The sequence below is a fragment of the Armigeres subalbatus genome, chromosome 3, assembly GCF_024139115.2.
Source record: "Armigeres subalbatus isolate Guangzhou_Male chromosome 3, GZ_Asu_2, whole genome shotgun sequence".
Classification (NCBI taxonomy): domain Eukaryota; kingdom Metazoa; phylum Arthropoda; class Insecta; order Diptera; family Culicidae; genus Armigeres; species Armigeres subalbatus.
This window is the reverse complement of record NC_085141.1, coordinates 108,676,809-108,692,087: the sequence shown is the minus strand read 5'-3', so window position 1 is coordinate 108,692,087 and position 15,279 is coordinate 108,676,809. Positions and strand designations below refer to the sequence as shown.

Here is a 15,279-nt window from a genome sequence, read left to right as displayed (position 1 = left end):
TGCAATATATAAAAAAACGGGTGCGTAAGAAGAGTGTGCGTTATTATTCCTTCTGCAAACACTTTATGGTGTCATCGTCGGACAGTGCGTAGAAACGTGTCGTGGCGTTTAGTTATCTATTGGGGTATTTATCATCTTAATAGATGCGCATTAATCTTTTCAGGCAGACTAGATAATTGAGAGGAGAGTCAATAAAACTCATGAAATACCACGGTTGTGTATAACGTTGCAATTTTCTTCAGCGAGACATATTGCATGCGTATTTCGGTCTCCTTGTAGTATAAGTTTTTTTTTGGTTTTCAGACTGGTATGAAAACATAATTTGCCTTCTTTATAAAAAAGCATAATTTTCAAGCTCCAGTGTTGATAGAATATTATCGATTTGCAAATTTTGTTCACAAAAGGTGAATTCCTGCCGTAGAATTAACCTATTGGCATTATATCCCTACACTGCACTGCGACAGAGCCGCCTCGCAGCTTAGTGTTTATTAAGCATTTCCACAGTTATTAACCGCGAGGTTTCTGAGCCAGGTTACCATTTTTGCATTCGTATACCATGAGACTAGCACGATGGATACTGTTATGCCCAGGGAAGTCGAGACAATTTCCAATCCGAAAATTGCCTAGACCGGCACCGGAAATCGAACCCAGCCATCCTCAGCATGGTCTTGCTTTGTAGCCGCGCGTCTTACCGCACGGATAAGGAGGGCCCCAAGAAGGAACGGAACTAGTGTGCCATAATATTAAAACATAATATGTATTATAATTATTAATAAACATTGAAAATCCTAGGATTTCCTAGCCTCCAATAACTCATAGCTTCACTGACGCTAAAGGTCGTAATCGACTAAAACCCAATCGTGTAAAAAAAGAACTGGGTGTATACAGATTGCATGAGAAAGAAAAAGAGTATCTTATTGCAACTATATTCGGTACAAATAGGGGAATATACGGCGAGAGGATCAAATAGAAAAATACGGCCTTTTTTTAGCACAAAATCGATGTGTATCATTATTTTAAGTACTGCCATCGGGGGTGACAATGGGCATGGGTTGAGATTGGGCCATCGCTCTTATGAACAGGCTGTAGATTGGATAACTAAATTGTTCAAAAAGGTCTTTTATATTTTAGTATTTTTGTCCTCATATACATTAATTCTTCTATACAGACATTCTAAGTTGTTAAAACATTTATTCTCACTCCCATTTGGCCAAATAGCCATTTCGGTCATTCAGCATCTATTTTCTCTATTTTGAGCTTCTTTTCAAAAATTCTCAAACATTTTACCACCTCATTAAGTTACCTTAGGGGTAATTTGATAGATACGGTCCAACCACATAAGGCAATTGCGGATCAATCACACTCATCCATCCATATTCTCTTTTCTCAAGCATTTGTTTTCTGTTGTAACTCACAGTATCGCAGTGTTTGGTCCCCCGTAACGTTGGGTAGACACCTTTGCGTGGTGTGTTACGGTGTAAGATCTACCATGGTCACATTGTCAGCTACAGGCAAATCCTGACCCATCGAATACCTTCACCAATATCCAACTCCGTGGTAATCCTCATACTTTTGTGATTTTTATCCTAGATTTAAATCAAGGACCACACCAACCTTGATTTCTGATAGCAATCTGAATAAGGATTTCAAAAGAAAAACATGAGTATCACTAGTGTCCTATGAAGTACACCGTAACTATGCTATGCAATGCTAGCTCACAGTATCGAAGTTTTGGCCGATGATTGCTTCTTCTTCTTCAATGGCTCTACATTGCAACTGGCCTGCTTTTCAACTCAGTATTCTATTAGCATTTCCTCAGTTATCAATTGAAAGCTTTTCTTTGCCCGCCATTGCATGAATATGTATCTTGTGTGGCAAGTATAATGGATACACTATGCCCAGGGAGTCGAGAATGTTTCCCACCCGAAAATATCCTAGACCGAATTGAGAATCGAACTCGCCATCTCCGGATTGGCAATCCTACGCCTTTACTCGCAAAGCTACTGGAGACCCGATGATTGCTACAACGACTTAAATTGATAGCGTATGGCTAAGGCTAAGTGTAGTAACGTTCGGCTTTCTCCCGCACAATCAAAGAACAATAGGTGACAGATCGCCGTCAGATTACCACTGGTAGGCAGTGGATATTCTTGCATATTTCATAAATATTCTATCTATTTCTAATGAAAAAAATAAAATAAATAATGCAACATTCCTGCCTATGAGAATCCTTTAGTGATTCCGACGGGAATGTTGCATGGATTTCGATGGGAATCCGCAGACGTTTCGACAGGAATCCTCCAAGCATATCGAAAGGAACCTCCAGGGATTCTGAAGGGAATTCACCAGGGAATCCAACGGGAATATTTCATGGAGTCCGAAGGAAATGTTCCAGGAATTCCAATATCTTCGGGATGTCGACGGGAAATAATTAAAATATTCCAACGGGAATATTCCAGGGTTTCCGACGGAAATGATCCAAAGAATCCGCAAGGATGGATGCATGGAACTGCATGGAGTCCAATTAAAAACTCTCTAGAGATTCCGAATAAAATCCTCCTTATGACGGGAATATTCCAGGAATTCCAACGGGAATGTTTAAGAGATTCCGTCGGAAATCCTCTTAGGCAATGTTCCAGGGATGTAGAAACAAATCGTGAAGGATTTTGAAGCAATTTGTCCAAAGATCCCGAAGCAAATCGTCGAGGGACTCTGAATTAATCCTACAGGGATTCCAGGAATCCCGAGAAGAATCCCCCAGCGATTCCGAAAGGAATCCTTCAGGGATGTTGAAGCAAATCGTTGAGGGATTCTGAAGCAAACCATCGATGTATTCCGATGCGAGTCGTCGAATGATCGTCAGAGGGATTCCGATCGTCGAGGGATTGAGGGCTTCCCAGGCAAAACGTTGAGAGACTCCGAATGAAATCTTCAAGAAATTCCGAAGCAAATCGTCGAAGGATTCCGAAACAAATCGTGAAAGAATTCCGAAGCAAATCTCAGAATGATCCCGAAATAAATTTTCTAACGATTCTGGATGAATTCCGAAGGAAATCAACGAGAGATTCTGAAGCAAATCCTCCATAAACTATAGAGGGTATATTTATTCATGCCAATGGTAATGATGTTTTCGTCCGAAGACTTTTCAGTCAAAAGTCCTGTTCAGCCGAACGTCATTTTCAACCACATAACATAGGGAGTAAGTGCTAGTAATGGACCCCTAGTAACGACTGAAATTTACTTCAGTCGCTCCGCTAGAACGAGCCTCTTGACAAATTACAATTCTGCTGCACCAGATGACAAGCAACAGGTTTCAGCATCGTGTTTCGTACATAAAACTAGTCAAAACATTAATTTTAATACTAAAGCATTTAAAATTATGTAGCTAGCATGCCTATTATGGCCACCCCCGGGTCCATAATACGCAACGTCAAGTTTGTTTATATACGTACGTATGGGGGGATTTGATTTACATATTCCATTCCCACATGTTCCTTTTGCCTATAATGGACCCCCCCCTTGTGTGCTAGTAATGAACCCTTTAGCATATTTACATTAACAAATTATTTAATGGGTCGTATGAATAAAAAGTAGTAAGTTCGAGTTTACTACATTTTGAGTAGTAAACGTCACTTGTGGAACATGTTCGAATGAATAAAAGAGACTTTACTACACTACACATTTCGAACATACTACAAACAACTGTTTCTGTATGAATAAAAGAAGAGTTTACTACTGATTTCTTGTAGTCTGCTCAAGACGTTGCTACTCATGTTAAAAATGCAAATTATTCATCAGAATCGAAGCGAATCGGCTTTGTTCTTGAAAATAGAAGTCCAATTTAAGAAAAACAAACAAAACAGACATGTCTTTTGTTGATTAGCTGCAAAAAAATGATGAAATCATCATCGTCATCATGGGGTCTATTTTGTTTTGACGTTTCTGCATGTAGTAAATGGTAGTAAACTGTACACTCAAAATAATCCAAACGTAAATGCTACGTGAAAACATATGTGACTTTTTCCATCATACTTTTCACGTAAAGGCTACGTAGAACGTAGGTGACTACAAATGAACTCATAAATTCTTGATCTACTGGTGTGTCACGTAATAGCTACGTGACTTTTCGGTAGATTCCACTCTATGTTTTGGTATATATTAATTAGTGTTGTGATGAAAATCATATCAAACATGTTTAAAATCCATTGTATTGCTGGTTGATTTTTATCAGTTTCATTTATATTTTGAAATGGTTTTCAATGTCAATACATAGAAATAAAATTGAGGCCATCAAAATTATTGAAACAATGATCAAAATACGATTTATTGCACAATAATAAATCATAAGTACAAATACTGCCAAAGTAATGTGGATCGGAACAGCCGCGAAAGAAATCCACAAAATTGCTTCATTTTATCTCGCTTATTTTGGTGCTGGTCATATAGCCCCGGTAGACCAGCTCACGGAAAGCTGATAAATTGATAATCTTACTTTCCTGGAATAAAGTCTTATTTATTCGTTTGCAATAATCAATTTATATGTTTTACCTGTGTTGATCTTGTGTCACCAACATGCTCGAACGAATCTTCTTCTGGCGTTTTGTGACAAAAAAAAAACAATCTGTTTAGTGATCAAACTTGTGATACTTTTCACAACAAACATAAAATGAACAGTTTGGCTGTCAAAGTGAACTGCAAGCCTTCATGGGATTTTCACGTAGAAGTGACCAGGTGTCCGCAGTAAAATCCACCGATGCCTCATTTAGTATGCATCAAATACTTCATGATTGTTATCTTCTGCAGATGAACTTGCAGAAAAGTTCATTTTCAGCCATCTACGTGAATTTCCAGGTAGCAATAACGTGTGGATTATTTTGAGTGTAGTAAAGGCTAAGTTCGAATGTAGCATATGCCATAAGTTCGAAAAAGTTTTTATTCATATCAAACATGTACAAGCGTTGAGTTTTGCTACTTTTTATTCATACGACCCAATATAACTAAATTTCTGCTTCCCTTTCCATAACAAATATATGGAACTGCTGTCCTGTTATATGAAGCACTTCATCCGACGGAAGTTTGCTGAAAATAGCCGATTCCAACGGTAAATTTGGGATTTTGTTAAGGAGGTCCATTATACGCACGGGGTCCATTACTAGCACTCACTCCCTAAATCAAAAACACAGATGATTCTTGGAAAGCACGTGTTAGCATGGAGCTTTTATAATTGTTTTAATTTGTATGCCAAATGGCCCAAAAAGTAGCCTTACACCTCGGGAGAATTTTCCGCCGGATGTTTGGGCCCGTTTATTTTAAATGGGTCCGGGATTTTGATTTTCCGTGCTCAAATCTCAAAAACATCGCATATGGAAAAATACATGGGGAAAAAATCTGCGTACCAAATTCCCGAGGTGTGAGGCTACCTTAATGGAGGATTCCTTTAGATTAGTTTGGAATATACAATAATCGGAATGTATTTACAGATAACACATATTTATTCCCTGTATAATGATCAAAACATTAGTTTGCATCGAATGCAACAACAACACGAAGACATTTCAGACCACGAAGTTTCGCAGAAATACCTAGAAATCTCGTCAGGTTTACCTGACTAAACACGAAACTACTTCCAAGCATCTCTTCATTACTGCCACTTCATCACTGATTCAGTCAGTTTCACCTGGTTAATCATGCTAAACAAACGCAGCCAATTTTTGTATGGTGAATGAGAACCCCATTTGTTTTCAGGTAATTATGACGTGAGCATTTTTCAGTGTAGTTCAAATTGAAATTCATGGCAATAAAGCTATAAAAAAGTATGGCTGAGAACAATGTAAATAATGTAATTTTATGGAAATAATTTTTGATTAGGAAACAGAAAATATAGTAAGTGTAACTAGAACGTCAATCCGTCGAACATAATTTGTTCCACCCAAATCAATCAGAGTTCATGAAAATCGTTTATATTCATAATAACCTTTCGGTACGAGTGATCATGTTTCTAGGAGAGACCTGAAGGCACACACAAGTACCTTTAAAGTGTTAACTACAAGGATATAGTGGGTTTTTATGCGTACCGCAAAAATTAAATCCGCGTTCAAAATTACTTCAACAAAAATCGATTTTTCGTTGTTTTCACGTAGCTATTCCACAACCTTTTTGAAAAATCGCGTACAAAGACTGGCTCATCAAGAGACACAGGTTACTGTCGTAGAAGACCTAACTGTATTTGAAAACTAATGCTACGACCACAAAAGCCGATAGATCAGTTCTTTTAGCGCCTATGCACCGTGCATTGGACTGTATTAGTGTATGCGCAAATATATCTACAGAAGTTCCCCGGAACAGGAAAATCAAGTGTTGATCACTCTATTCAAATATTGACAGGAATGTTCAGGAATAGCTTCAATCTATCTTTACTGACCGAGTGCGTTGACTCATGTGCAAACGGAATTGTTAAATCATCATTCGAAAGAAGGCTTGAGTGCAAATAAATAAATAAATGTCAATTAAAGTCACTGCTTCTGCTCCGGTTTTATGCAATGTTTGCATACAACGGACCCATTTTGTCCGAGTGCATTGAAAGTCGCTTTGGTCAATAAGTAACCAGCCGATGGATGCGCTACCTACTTGTCCACGTTCAGTCAGATCAGATGCCACTTATTTCGTCCTGTGTTTGTCACTTTATCCGATCCATCGACCGGAGGTCTTCCCGCGGGAATATTTACCCGCCACAAACAATAAATATTTGCGCCACCATCTGTGCGAGCGTGTTTCATTTCACCGCGATTGCTATACATTATACCATGTTTGTGGTCGAACGTACCTGTTTGCTAGCGGCCACGTCCCACACGGTGACGTAGCCATGGTGTGTCCCCACAGCAAGCTGATGGCCCCGTTCACTCCACGACACGGAGGTGACGGTGTTTGCATCGGAGCTCAAATCGCACAATCGGGTCACCTAAAAATGCAAACACAAAAGTATATCAATTTAGTTCAGCTTTTTTTTTCGAAACCGGAACCCGGACCGATAAGCAACACACCTGACTTGTACAAGCGCTCCATAGATACACGCAGCTACCCAATCCCACCGCCAGCACATTCTGAGCCGACCAATCGACTAGGTTCAGGTAAAAATCATCCTGAAGTTCCGGAGCGTCCAGCACCTTGAAGGGGATTTTGGAAATTTTGCGGGTGGCCTTCCGGGGCGATCGTAACAGTTTCTGACTTTTGATGCTAACCGGCGACAGCGAGTACGGGCATTGTTCATTGTAGTCCTGCAGGGCGAAACGAGAAAGATGGAAAATGTTATTGATAATGAATCGTGCACTTTGATCTTGATGCATTCAGGTCGGTGCACTGTCGCGGCTGGACGCAAGCCACGAGTATGGAGAATGCACTTCAAATTCAACTCAAGTCCGGCCGGTCGTTTTGAAAAGCAAATGAATCGCCGTCTGCGCGTTTATTAAACTGGATACCGTTTGCATTCGAGTAATATGAACTCTTGCAATATATGTACATATGCAAGCCGGTTGCAGTTCAACTAACTGTTGATTTTGAATTCATTTGCGGTAGAAAATAAGTGTTGAATACACTGAATGTTGTTAAATGTTGGGTTTTTGATGTTGGATGTTTTATACAGCTTGTATAAAAGAAGAGCATGCTTGAGTTCAATATGGTGGAATCATACTCAAATCTCAATCATCGAGGTCTCATGTGCAAACTAACTAGTTTACATTTCTGCAAGGAGAGTAACACGCTTGAACTTGCCGGCAAAGTCACTCATTCGCCATTCATTCTCGTGCATTATAAAAAATAGTATTTTGGTCACTTTTGAGCCCATAGTCCGATTCAGCAAATTTTCAGTAGAAAACAGTAGGACAGTATTCTGCATCGAATGTAACTTGTTAAATATAAGTGCTTGAAAAATGAGTGACAAATTCTTATTGATTTTTTTTTGTAAAAAATGGTGTTTCGGCCATAATTTCCGATTCCATAGTCCGATCCGGCCAATTTCCAATAGGAAACAATGGGATAGAAGTCTGCGCCGAATGCAATTTATTGTGAGGAAATCGGTTGCGGATAAGTACACGAAAAATGAGGGACACTTTTTTACGCGATTATTTCATTAAAAAAGTATTTTGGCCATAGAAGTCTGCGTCGAAAGCAACTTGTTGCGAGCAAATCGGGCGAGGATATGTGCCCGAAATATTTTGCAACATTTTAGTACGTGGGTGCGCACATACACACACACACACACAGACATCACCTAAATTCGTCGAACTGAGTCGTGTCTCAGGAGGGACTCGAACTCTCAACCTCCTACTCTCTAGATAGGCGTGATAACCCCTACACAACGAGACCACTTAAAGGTCACGTTTGCGGAAAAGCCATCAGAATCCGAGTACCAACCTCCACCGCGGTTAGCTCTCTTTTTTGCAAATTGAATATCTTTCGGATGCTTGATTTGTCCAATCTCCACATGCGCTTTACTATTGTATATCCACAGTCAAGCGAGGGCACATTGTTTATTAAACGAGAGGATCGCACTCCATGCCCCCCAACAACGGGCTGGGCGGGCTGGTATAGAATGCGAATTAATCGCACTCTGCTGTGCCAGATATTTAACAAAAAAAATCAAACATATTTTTATCAAAATTTAAAACAATTGTTCCAAATATAAGGCCTGATGAATATTACGTAAACAAATTACTCCAAGAGAAACTATGGAAGAATTTAGAGAATATCTGAAAAAAAAATGCGGTGCTAAAGAAATTGTGACCAAATTCTTATGGAAGAATATGTTTATTTATTAACAGAAAAAAATAAAATAATGTAATTATTTTACATAAGAACTATAACTTTCAAAAGAACATATTCTGGAAATCTTTTAGTGACGAATATATTATAGAAATCATTTTTTCTTGTTATTCCTATGAAATCGGTTAAAAAGCTTCTTGAAACCGATTGATGTTGAGAATTAACTTAAGAGTAGAGTGGGGTAAGAGTACGTTTTCGATTTTTTGTAGTTATAAAAAAAATATAGTTTATAATATTTTTAAGCCAACCAACGTTAAAATTGTTGCTGGAGGGGAAGTTTTTGGATCGGAAAATCGTGGCTGAAAATTACGCGTCGAAAAATCAGGTTGGAGAAAATAATAATTCATTTGAAAGTCTCAGTTATTTCTTCTCATGTCATGGTGAACTTCAGCTCATAGCTTCTATATTATTCCCACGAAAAACAAAGCAATGAGAAAGTATTTGATTTGTTTCTTATTTCTGTGATTTTTTTCAGCAGTGAGCACGCATTTGGTGCCGTATTTCTTAGTTTCGCTTTGAGATGAATATATGTTCAGTGAAATGGAAAACGAAGCAGTTCCCCTATATGCAAATCCGAAACGTACTGTTTCAGAACATTGGAACTGCGAACAAATTGTTTAAAGGAGCTATATATGTAGCTTGAATTCAAATATATTATTACACATCTTCAATACTGGGTTACGTGATTTTTTCCCTGACTTCAATTAAAATTATATGATTTTCCCGATTTCCAGGTTTTTTTTTCAGATAGACAGACAGCTTGAATAATATTGAAATGTGGCATATAAATATCCATGTGACGAGTATTCGGAATATGTATGATTCTGTTCTGTTCGTGCGAGTCAAAACGGTATTTTTGTAGCATATGGTATTAATAACAATTGATTTAAGTGAAGAAAGTTAATTCGATGCATTGAATAAAGAGAAACACGTAAAAATCAAAAATGATGCAAATTGCAAAAAAAAAAACATATTTTAATGAGGTTTTATGATAACCACCATTGTTTCATTTGGTTTGCAATTCTCGTACAAAAAAGTTTTACCGAAAGGCTATCATTGCATTCCGAAATCGAACTATTTATAGAAGCCTCGGCGACCCATAGTGTTACACACTTAAATCATTTCACAGATTTCGGTGAATTTTGCTTCAATTCACCGAAATCTCAACAGCAGATTTGTTCGGTAATTATTTCAACGATTTTCTGCGGTATTTTCCTTTGTTCAACTATCAAAACTACCAGAAAAATCTGTAAAATTTTTACCGAACAGTTCTGCTGTTGAGATTTCGGTGAAATTTCACAGCAATCTGCGATTTATTTTAAGTGTGTATATACCAATCAACTCATCTCGACTAGATGTGTATGTGTGTGCACAAAAGCTAAAAAAACATTAGACAACTTTTTATATAATCATCCTTAATCATGAAATCTATTTAAGTTATTTTAGTGTAATGTCTTCAACTGTCTAAGACAAGTTTAGTACTTTTCATTTAATTTCACTACGTTTTGTTATCTTTACAGATACAACAAGTTCCATTCGACAGGGGAAAAAGCCTAATTGATCACTATTGAATTTGACCCCATTAAATTATTAAATAGAAGTAGGTTTTTAATAGAGAATATCGTTGTATAATGCAAATAAGATCGAAAATCGATCGAGTAGTCATCGCGTGTAGTGTTGAGAACAGAACAATAAGAAGAAAATCCCCAAACAGTAGAATGTTTGTCAATGTCATTGCCAAAGGCTGATAGCATGTAATTAAATGCAAACCGGGTTTTGGAAATTCAAATATGCTGCTGCTTCAATTGACCTTTGGCAACGAACTACACAAATCGACCGGTGCCGAACTGGTAAGCTCAGGGCTTGGTCCAAAAAATAAACGCTTCAATTAACGTCAGTCGTTGCTCACAAAATCTACCTCTGTCGGGAAGTCACGGCCAATTATGTTTTATTGTCGAATGTATCACTTATTCGACGATAAATTTGATACTGAACAGATAAACTAGGGCAGCAGCACCGTTTCATTTTCCTAAATGGAAATTAATGTTGCATCCAATTTGGTCGATGCAGCTCAGGTTTGCCTTATCGCTGCATCCGACCGGAAGAAGTTTGTGTACAATAATGTAGTTGCTTTAGTCTGTCCAACGGGATCCATAAAACAGATTGGTTGATAAACCGTATGATTCTGATATTGTTAGATTCGTTGAGCATCGCATTACCTACGATGTGCATTGAATGGAACGAAAACCTTCTGTGATTTATCATTGCTTTTAGTGCAACCTCATTGAGATGTCTCTATTTAGAACACTGAAAGAAGGGATTCGACGAAACCATTAGAAACTTTTTATTAGAACCCTTAGATCAATAGTACATCAGGAACATTCAAGTGTTTAAGTAGAAAAAAAGAATAACTTTAATTATTCTTCGTTCACACTAAATAGATGTATTTATCTCTACATATCCGAATATTAATTATCATCATTCGTAAGAATCATTAGCAAGTCACTTGAAAGCTCATTACAAATGTAAGTAAACAACTCTATTCAACCCACTTGAATTGAAATAAGTTGAACATGCTCAACTTTTGTCAAGTCAATAGAAATCGTCTCAATATGTACACCTGCACCGTAGAACCGAATTATAAGAAAGAACAAAACATTCAAACATCGAACCCAAACCGACTCACGGAGTCAATGAACGCTATTACTATACTTCACTTCTGTAGTACTACATATCTACTCGCATTGCTGTCGTTGCAATTCTTGCCGTTTTATTGAACTTTAGAACTACTTTTGACGTTGCCTGTGAAATAGAATGAATGGGCAAAAAATGTTGTTTATTTTGGTTGCTGTCTTGCGCAATGACTGACTGCTGTATTACTTGTTCGACGAAACGCGATATGCTGTCCAGTCTCGAGATATTGGATACCTTCGACGACGTACCTCATTGTTTGTCTCCTATAGTTGGAAATATGAATAACGAGTTTTTCTACATCACGGGAAGACAGGGTGAGATCGCCCACCCCAAAACCAGTTGGGCAGTTGAGATTTTGTTATGTTTAACTTAGAACAATATTTCAAACGAACTATTGTATTTTGTTTCTGAATAATAAACAGAAGCATAATTTGTTTGTAAAATTAACATTGTGCAACTTTCATAATCATAACATTTTGAGTTTTGACTTTTTAATAAATAGGGTAACCGTAGTAGGTAGTAGGGTTTTAATGAGATTTATCATAATTATACAAGATTTTGCTTGAAAAACTATTGAAAACAATGATTTTCTTTTATACAATTGACCCCACTGCACTTATAGTAGTGCAACTGTACCAATAGTGGCGAGTCTCATAAGAAATCAATGGATAGCACCACTATGGGAACTAACTAAAGGAACATTGTACATATTAGTGGTGTAAGTAATGTTTTGTAGTTATTGATGTTAAATAACATCAATCTCATCTCTCAAATTTTCTCCTGTGGATCTACTAATACCTCCACAATTGGTACCGTTACCCTAGAAGAAATTTTTCTCCAACAGTCGCATAAAACATTATTTTTAGAGCTTTTTAATAAAATGTGTTCACTTATCGTAAGGAAAGTTCGTACTATGTATTCCATGCCATGTAACATCTTGATACGTATTTCTACCTCAACAGTGCAGTACTTGATTCGACTAGTCTAGCCAACCAGATCAAGTGACTTAAGTTAGAATGAATCGCCTGCTTTGAGCGTGCTTACAGCGGCACAGGAGGAGTTAACTTTCTGAAATCAGTATGGCGAAAGGCATCTAAGGTTCGATTTCTCAACATTAGACATCTTTATCGACAAAATATTTGGTAGGTGTAGTAGCGGACACCATCCTTCATAAGGGCTTCGTAAGGGCTGTTCAACGACGGATCAGATGTTTAGCCTGCGGATGATCCTTGATAAATTCCGGGATTACAACTTGCAAACTCCCTTAGGGGGCCCTCCTTAGTAGTGCGGTAAGACGCGCGGCTACAAAGCAAGACCATGCTGAGGGTGGCTGGGTTCGATTCCCGGTGCCGGTCTAGGCAATTTTCGGATTGGAAATTGTCTCGACTTCCCTGGGCATAAAAGTATCATCGTGTTAGCCTCATGATATACGAATGCAAAACTGGTAACTTGGCTTAGAAACCTCGCAGTTGATAACTGTGGAAGTGCTTAATGAACACTAAGCTGCGAGGCGGCTCTGTCCCAGTGTGGGGATGTAATGCCAATAAGAAGAAGAAGAAGAAGAACTTGCAAACTCACCATCTGTTCATTGATTTCAAAGCAGCGTACGATTCAGTGAAGAGAAATGAGCTGTGGCAGATAATGTCGGAACATGGTTTTCCGGCGAAACTGATTAGACTTATACGGGCAACGCTGGATGGCTCGAAATTAAGTACAGTAGAGTGAGGCAAGAGTACGCACTTAGTTTTCAATCGATCATGTGGACCTTATGAAACAAGCTTCTGCATATCAAATCTATGTCGATGATTCATATACTCTTCCTATATGTTACCCAGCGGAAAAAATAATTAAATGATTGAGATTCGTTTTAGTAGAACCCTGATTGCAAGACAAGTGAAAAACGCACTCTTTCCCCACCGTTGGGGTAAGAGTACGCATTTATCCATTCATGTGCTCTAAGTATATATTAACACAAATAAGAGTTAATAACATTTAATTGATGTTTAATGAACATTTCTCGCGCTTAGTTTCATAGGGGCGTAACTGTATTGATCGATTTCTTTTCGTCGATTTTTTCTTTTTATTATTGTAGCGAATTGCGCTAGTTTGTCGATGATTTAATGGTTTGGTGCGATAAAAGATGAATGTATCTTGCACCAGAATCAATAATCACGGTTGTAGCTTTTGAAACAATTGAGTTATTAACCAAATATAAAATCGATTAAGAGAAATCGATCAATACAGTTACGCCCCTATGAAACTAAGCGCGAGATTTATTAGGAAATGTTTAAAGATTACGTAACTTATAAAGGGGGAAGGGTTCTAGAAATTTGCACTTTGATACGAAAAACCATTGTTATATTGTTATTATATACCAACAACTATAGAGAAATATATCAGGTTTCGCGTGGCGTAAACAAAGAAATTTTCCTCAAAGCAAGTCCACCAATCACGTAACGTAAAATTTGGCTATGTAATCACCCCTACCCTTATCTTACACTTTTTGTATGAATCCTCTAAAAATTATATGGATCGTCATTCATCTCGCAACCCTTCCCAGCTAAGCGTTGCGTAATTTATGGATGTTTCTTTTGATTAAATGAAATTATCATTTAGATGAAATTGTGTTTTCGTGTACAACAAGTCCTAATACAATTTCATTATTTCGCTTCAGTGTTTTGTCCTTTCTAACACCAAATTACTTCAACTTATCTAAAAACTGGTGATTATTTTCGATGTCTGTCCCTTTTTACTTAGTTGTGGATTTTCACACTTTGGAAGTAGTCTTATTTCGGCCGGAGAAACGGGTTTGACATCAGAACTTGAAGATTCACATGCGTACTCTTGCCCCACCCGTTCCTGCGTACTTTTACCCCACAGTCCCAAAATTCATTCAAGTAATGGTTATGACTTCTTGGAAAACCGACTGGATTGGTGTTCTGCACCATAAAGTACTCTATACAATAGGTTATCGAAATGGTATATGTTATAAATGTAAATGTTCGTAATAAAGGGAAATGTTCGCCTGATCGAACGTATATACGGTAATGAAATACTAGTTGCGGAAACACAATTATGTTTAGAAAAATGACCAAAAAATTAACTAATTACGTAACCAGCTTAGGTCCCTTAACATGCAGACGGAAAAAAAATGCTCTATACAAAGCTCTGATTCTACCTGTGGCCCTTTATGGACATGAAGCATGGACGTTAAAAGAGGCGGACCGGAGAGCTTTCGAGGTTTTCGAGCGAAAAGTGCGGCGTACAGTGCTCGGAGGGAAACCAGAAAATGGTGTGTGGCGCAAACTCATGAATCATGAGCTGTATCTAGTTTACAAAGAAGAAAATATTGTGAATCGTAAAAAATACGGCAGACTTCAGTGGGCTGGTCACTTAGTGCGAATGTCGGAAGAAAGAATAGCGAAAACATTATTTAACAGAGAACCAGATAGGGGCCGGCGACTCCGTGGAAGGCCACAAACACGCTGGCTGCACGCGGTGGAATCGGACCTGGGGACCCTGAACGTTCGGGGAAACTGGAGGAGCATCGCCCAAGACCGACGATTATGGAGCTCTACAATACGCCAGTTTAGGGTCATTTGGCCGAACGCCATCTGGCCGAATGCCGTTTGGCCGACTAGTTGAAATTCTCTGAATGAAGAATAAACGAAGAAGAAGGAAAGAGAAAGAAGAAAGAACCATAGAAGAAGAAAGAATCAAGGAAGAAGAAATAATCAAGAAAAAAAGAAAAACAAAAGAACTAGAAAG

General features: G+C 38.1%; 1 protein-coding gene across 4 annotated transcripts in view; it reads right to left on the bottom strand.

Moving 5' to 3' along the window:
• Positions 1–15,279, bottom strand: part of LOC134224635 (fizzy-related protein homolog) — an 80,745-nt gene that overhangs the window by 2,451 nt on the left and 63,015 nt on the right. For all 4 annotated transcript variants that reach the window (XM_062704072.1, XM_062704074.1, XM_062704073.1 and 1 more), the window contains exons 4-5: positions 7,041–7,274; positions 6,824–6,958 (exon numbers count right to left, since the gene is read on the bottom strand). In XM_062704072.1, the coding sequence (XP_062560056.1) occupies positions 6,824–6,958; positions 7,041–7,274 (369 nt within the window). The remainder of the gene's footprint in view (positions 1–6,823; positions 6,959–7,040; positions 7,275–15,279) is intronic.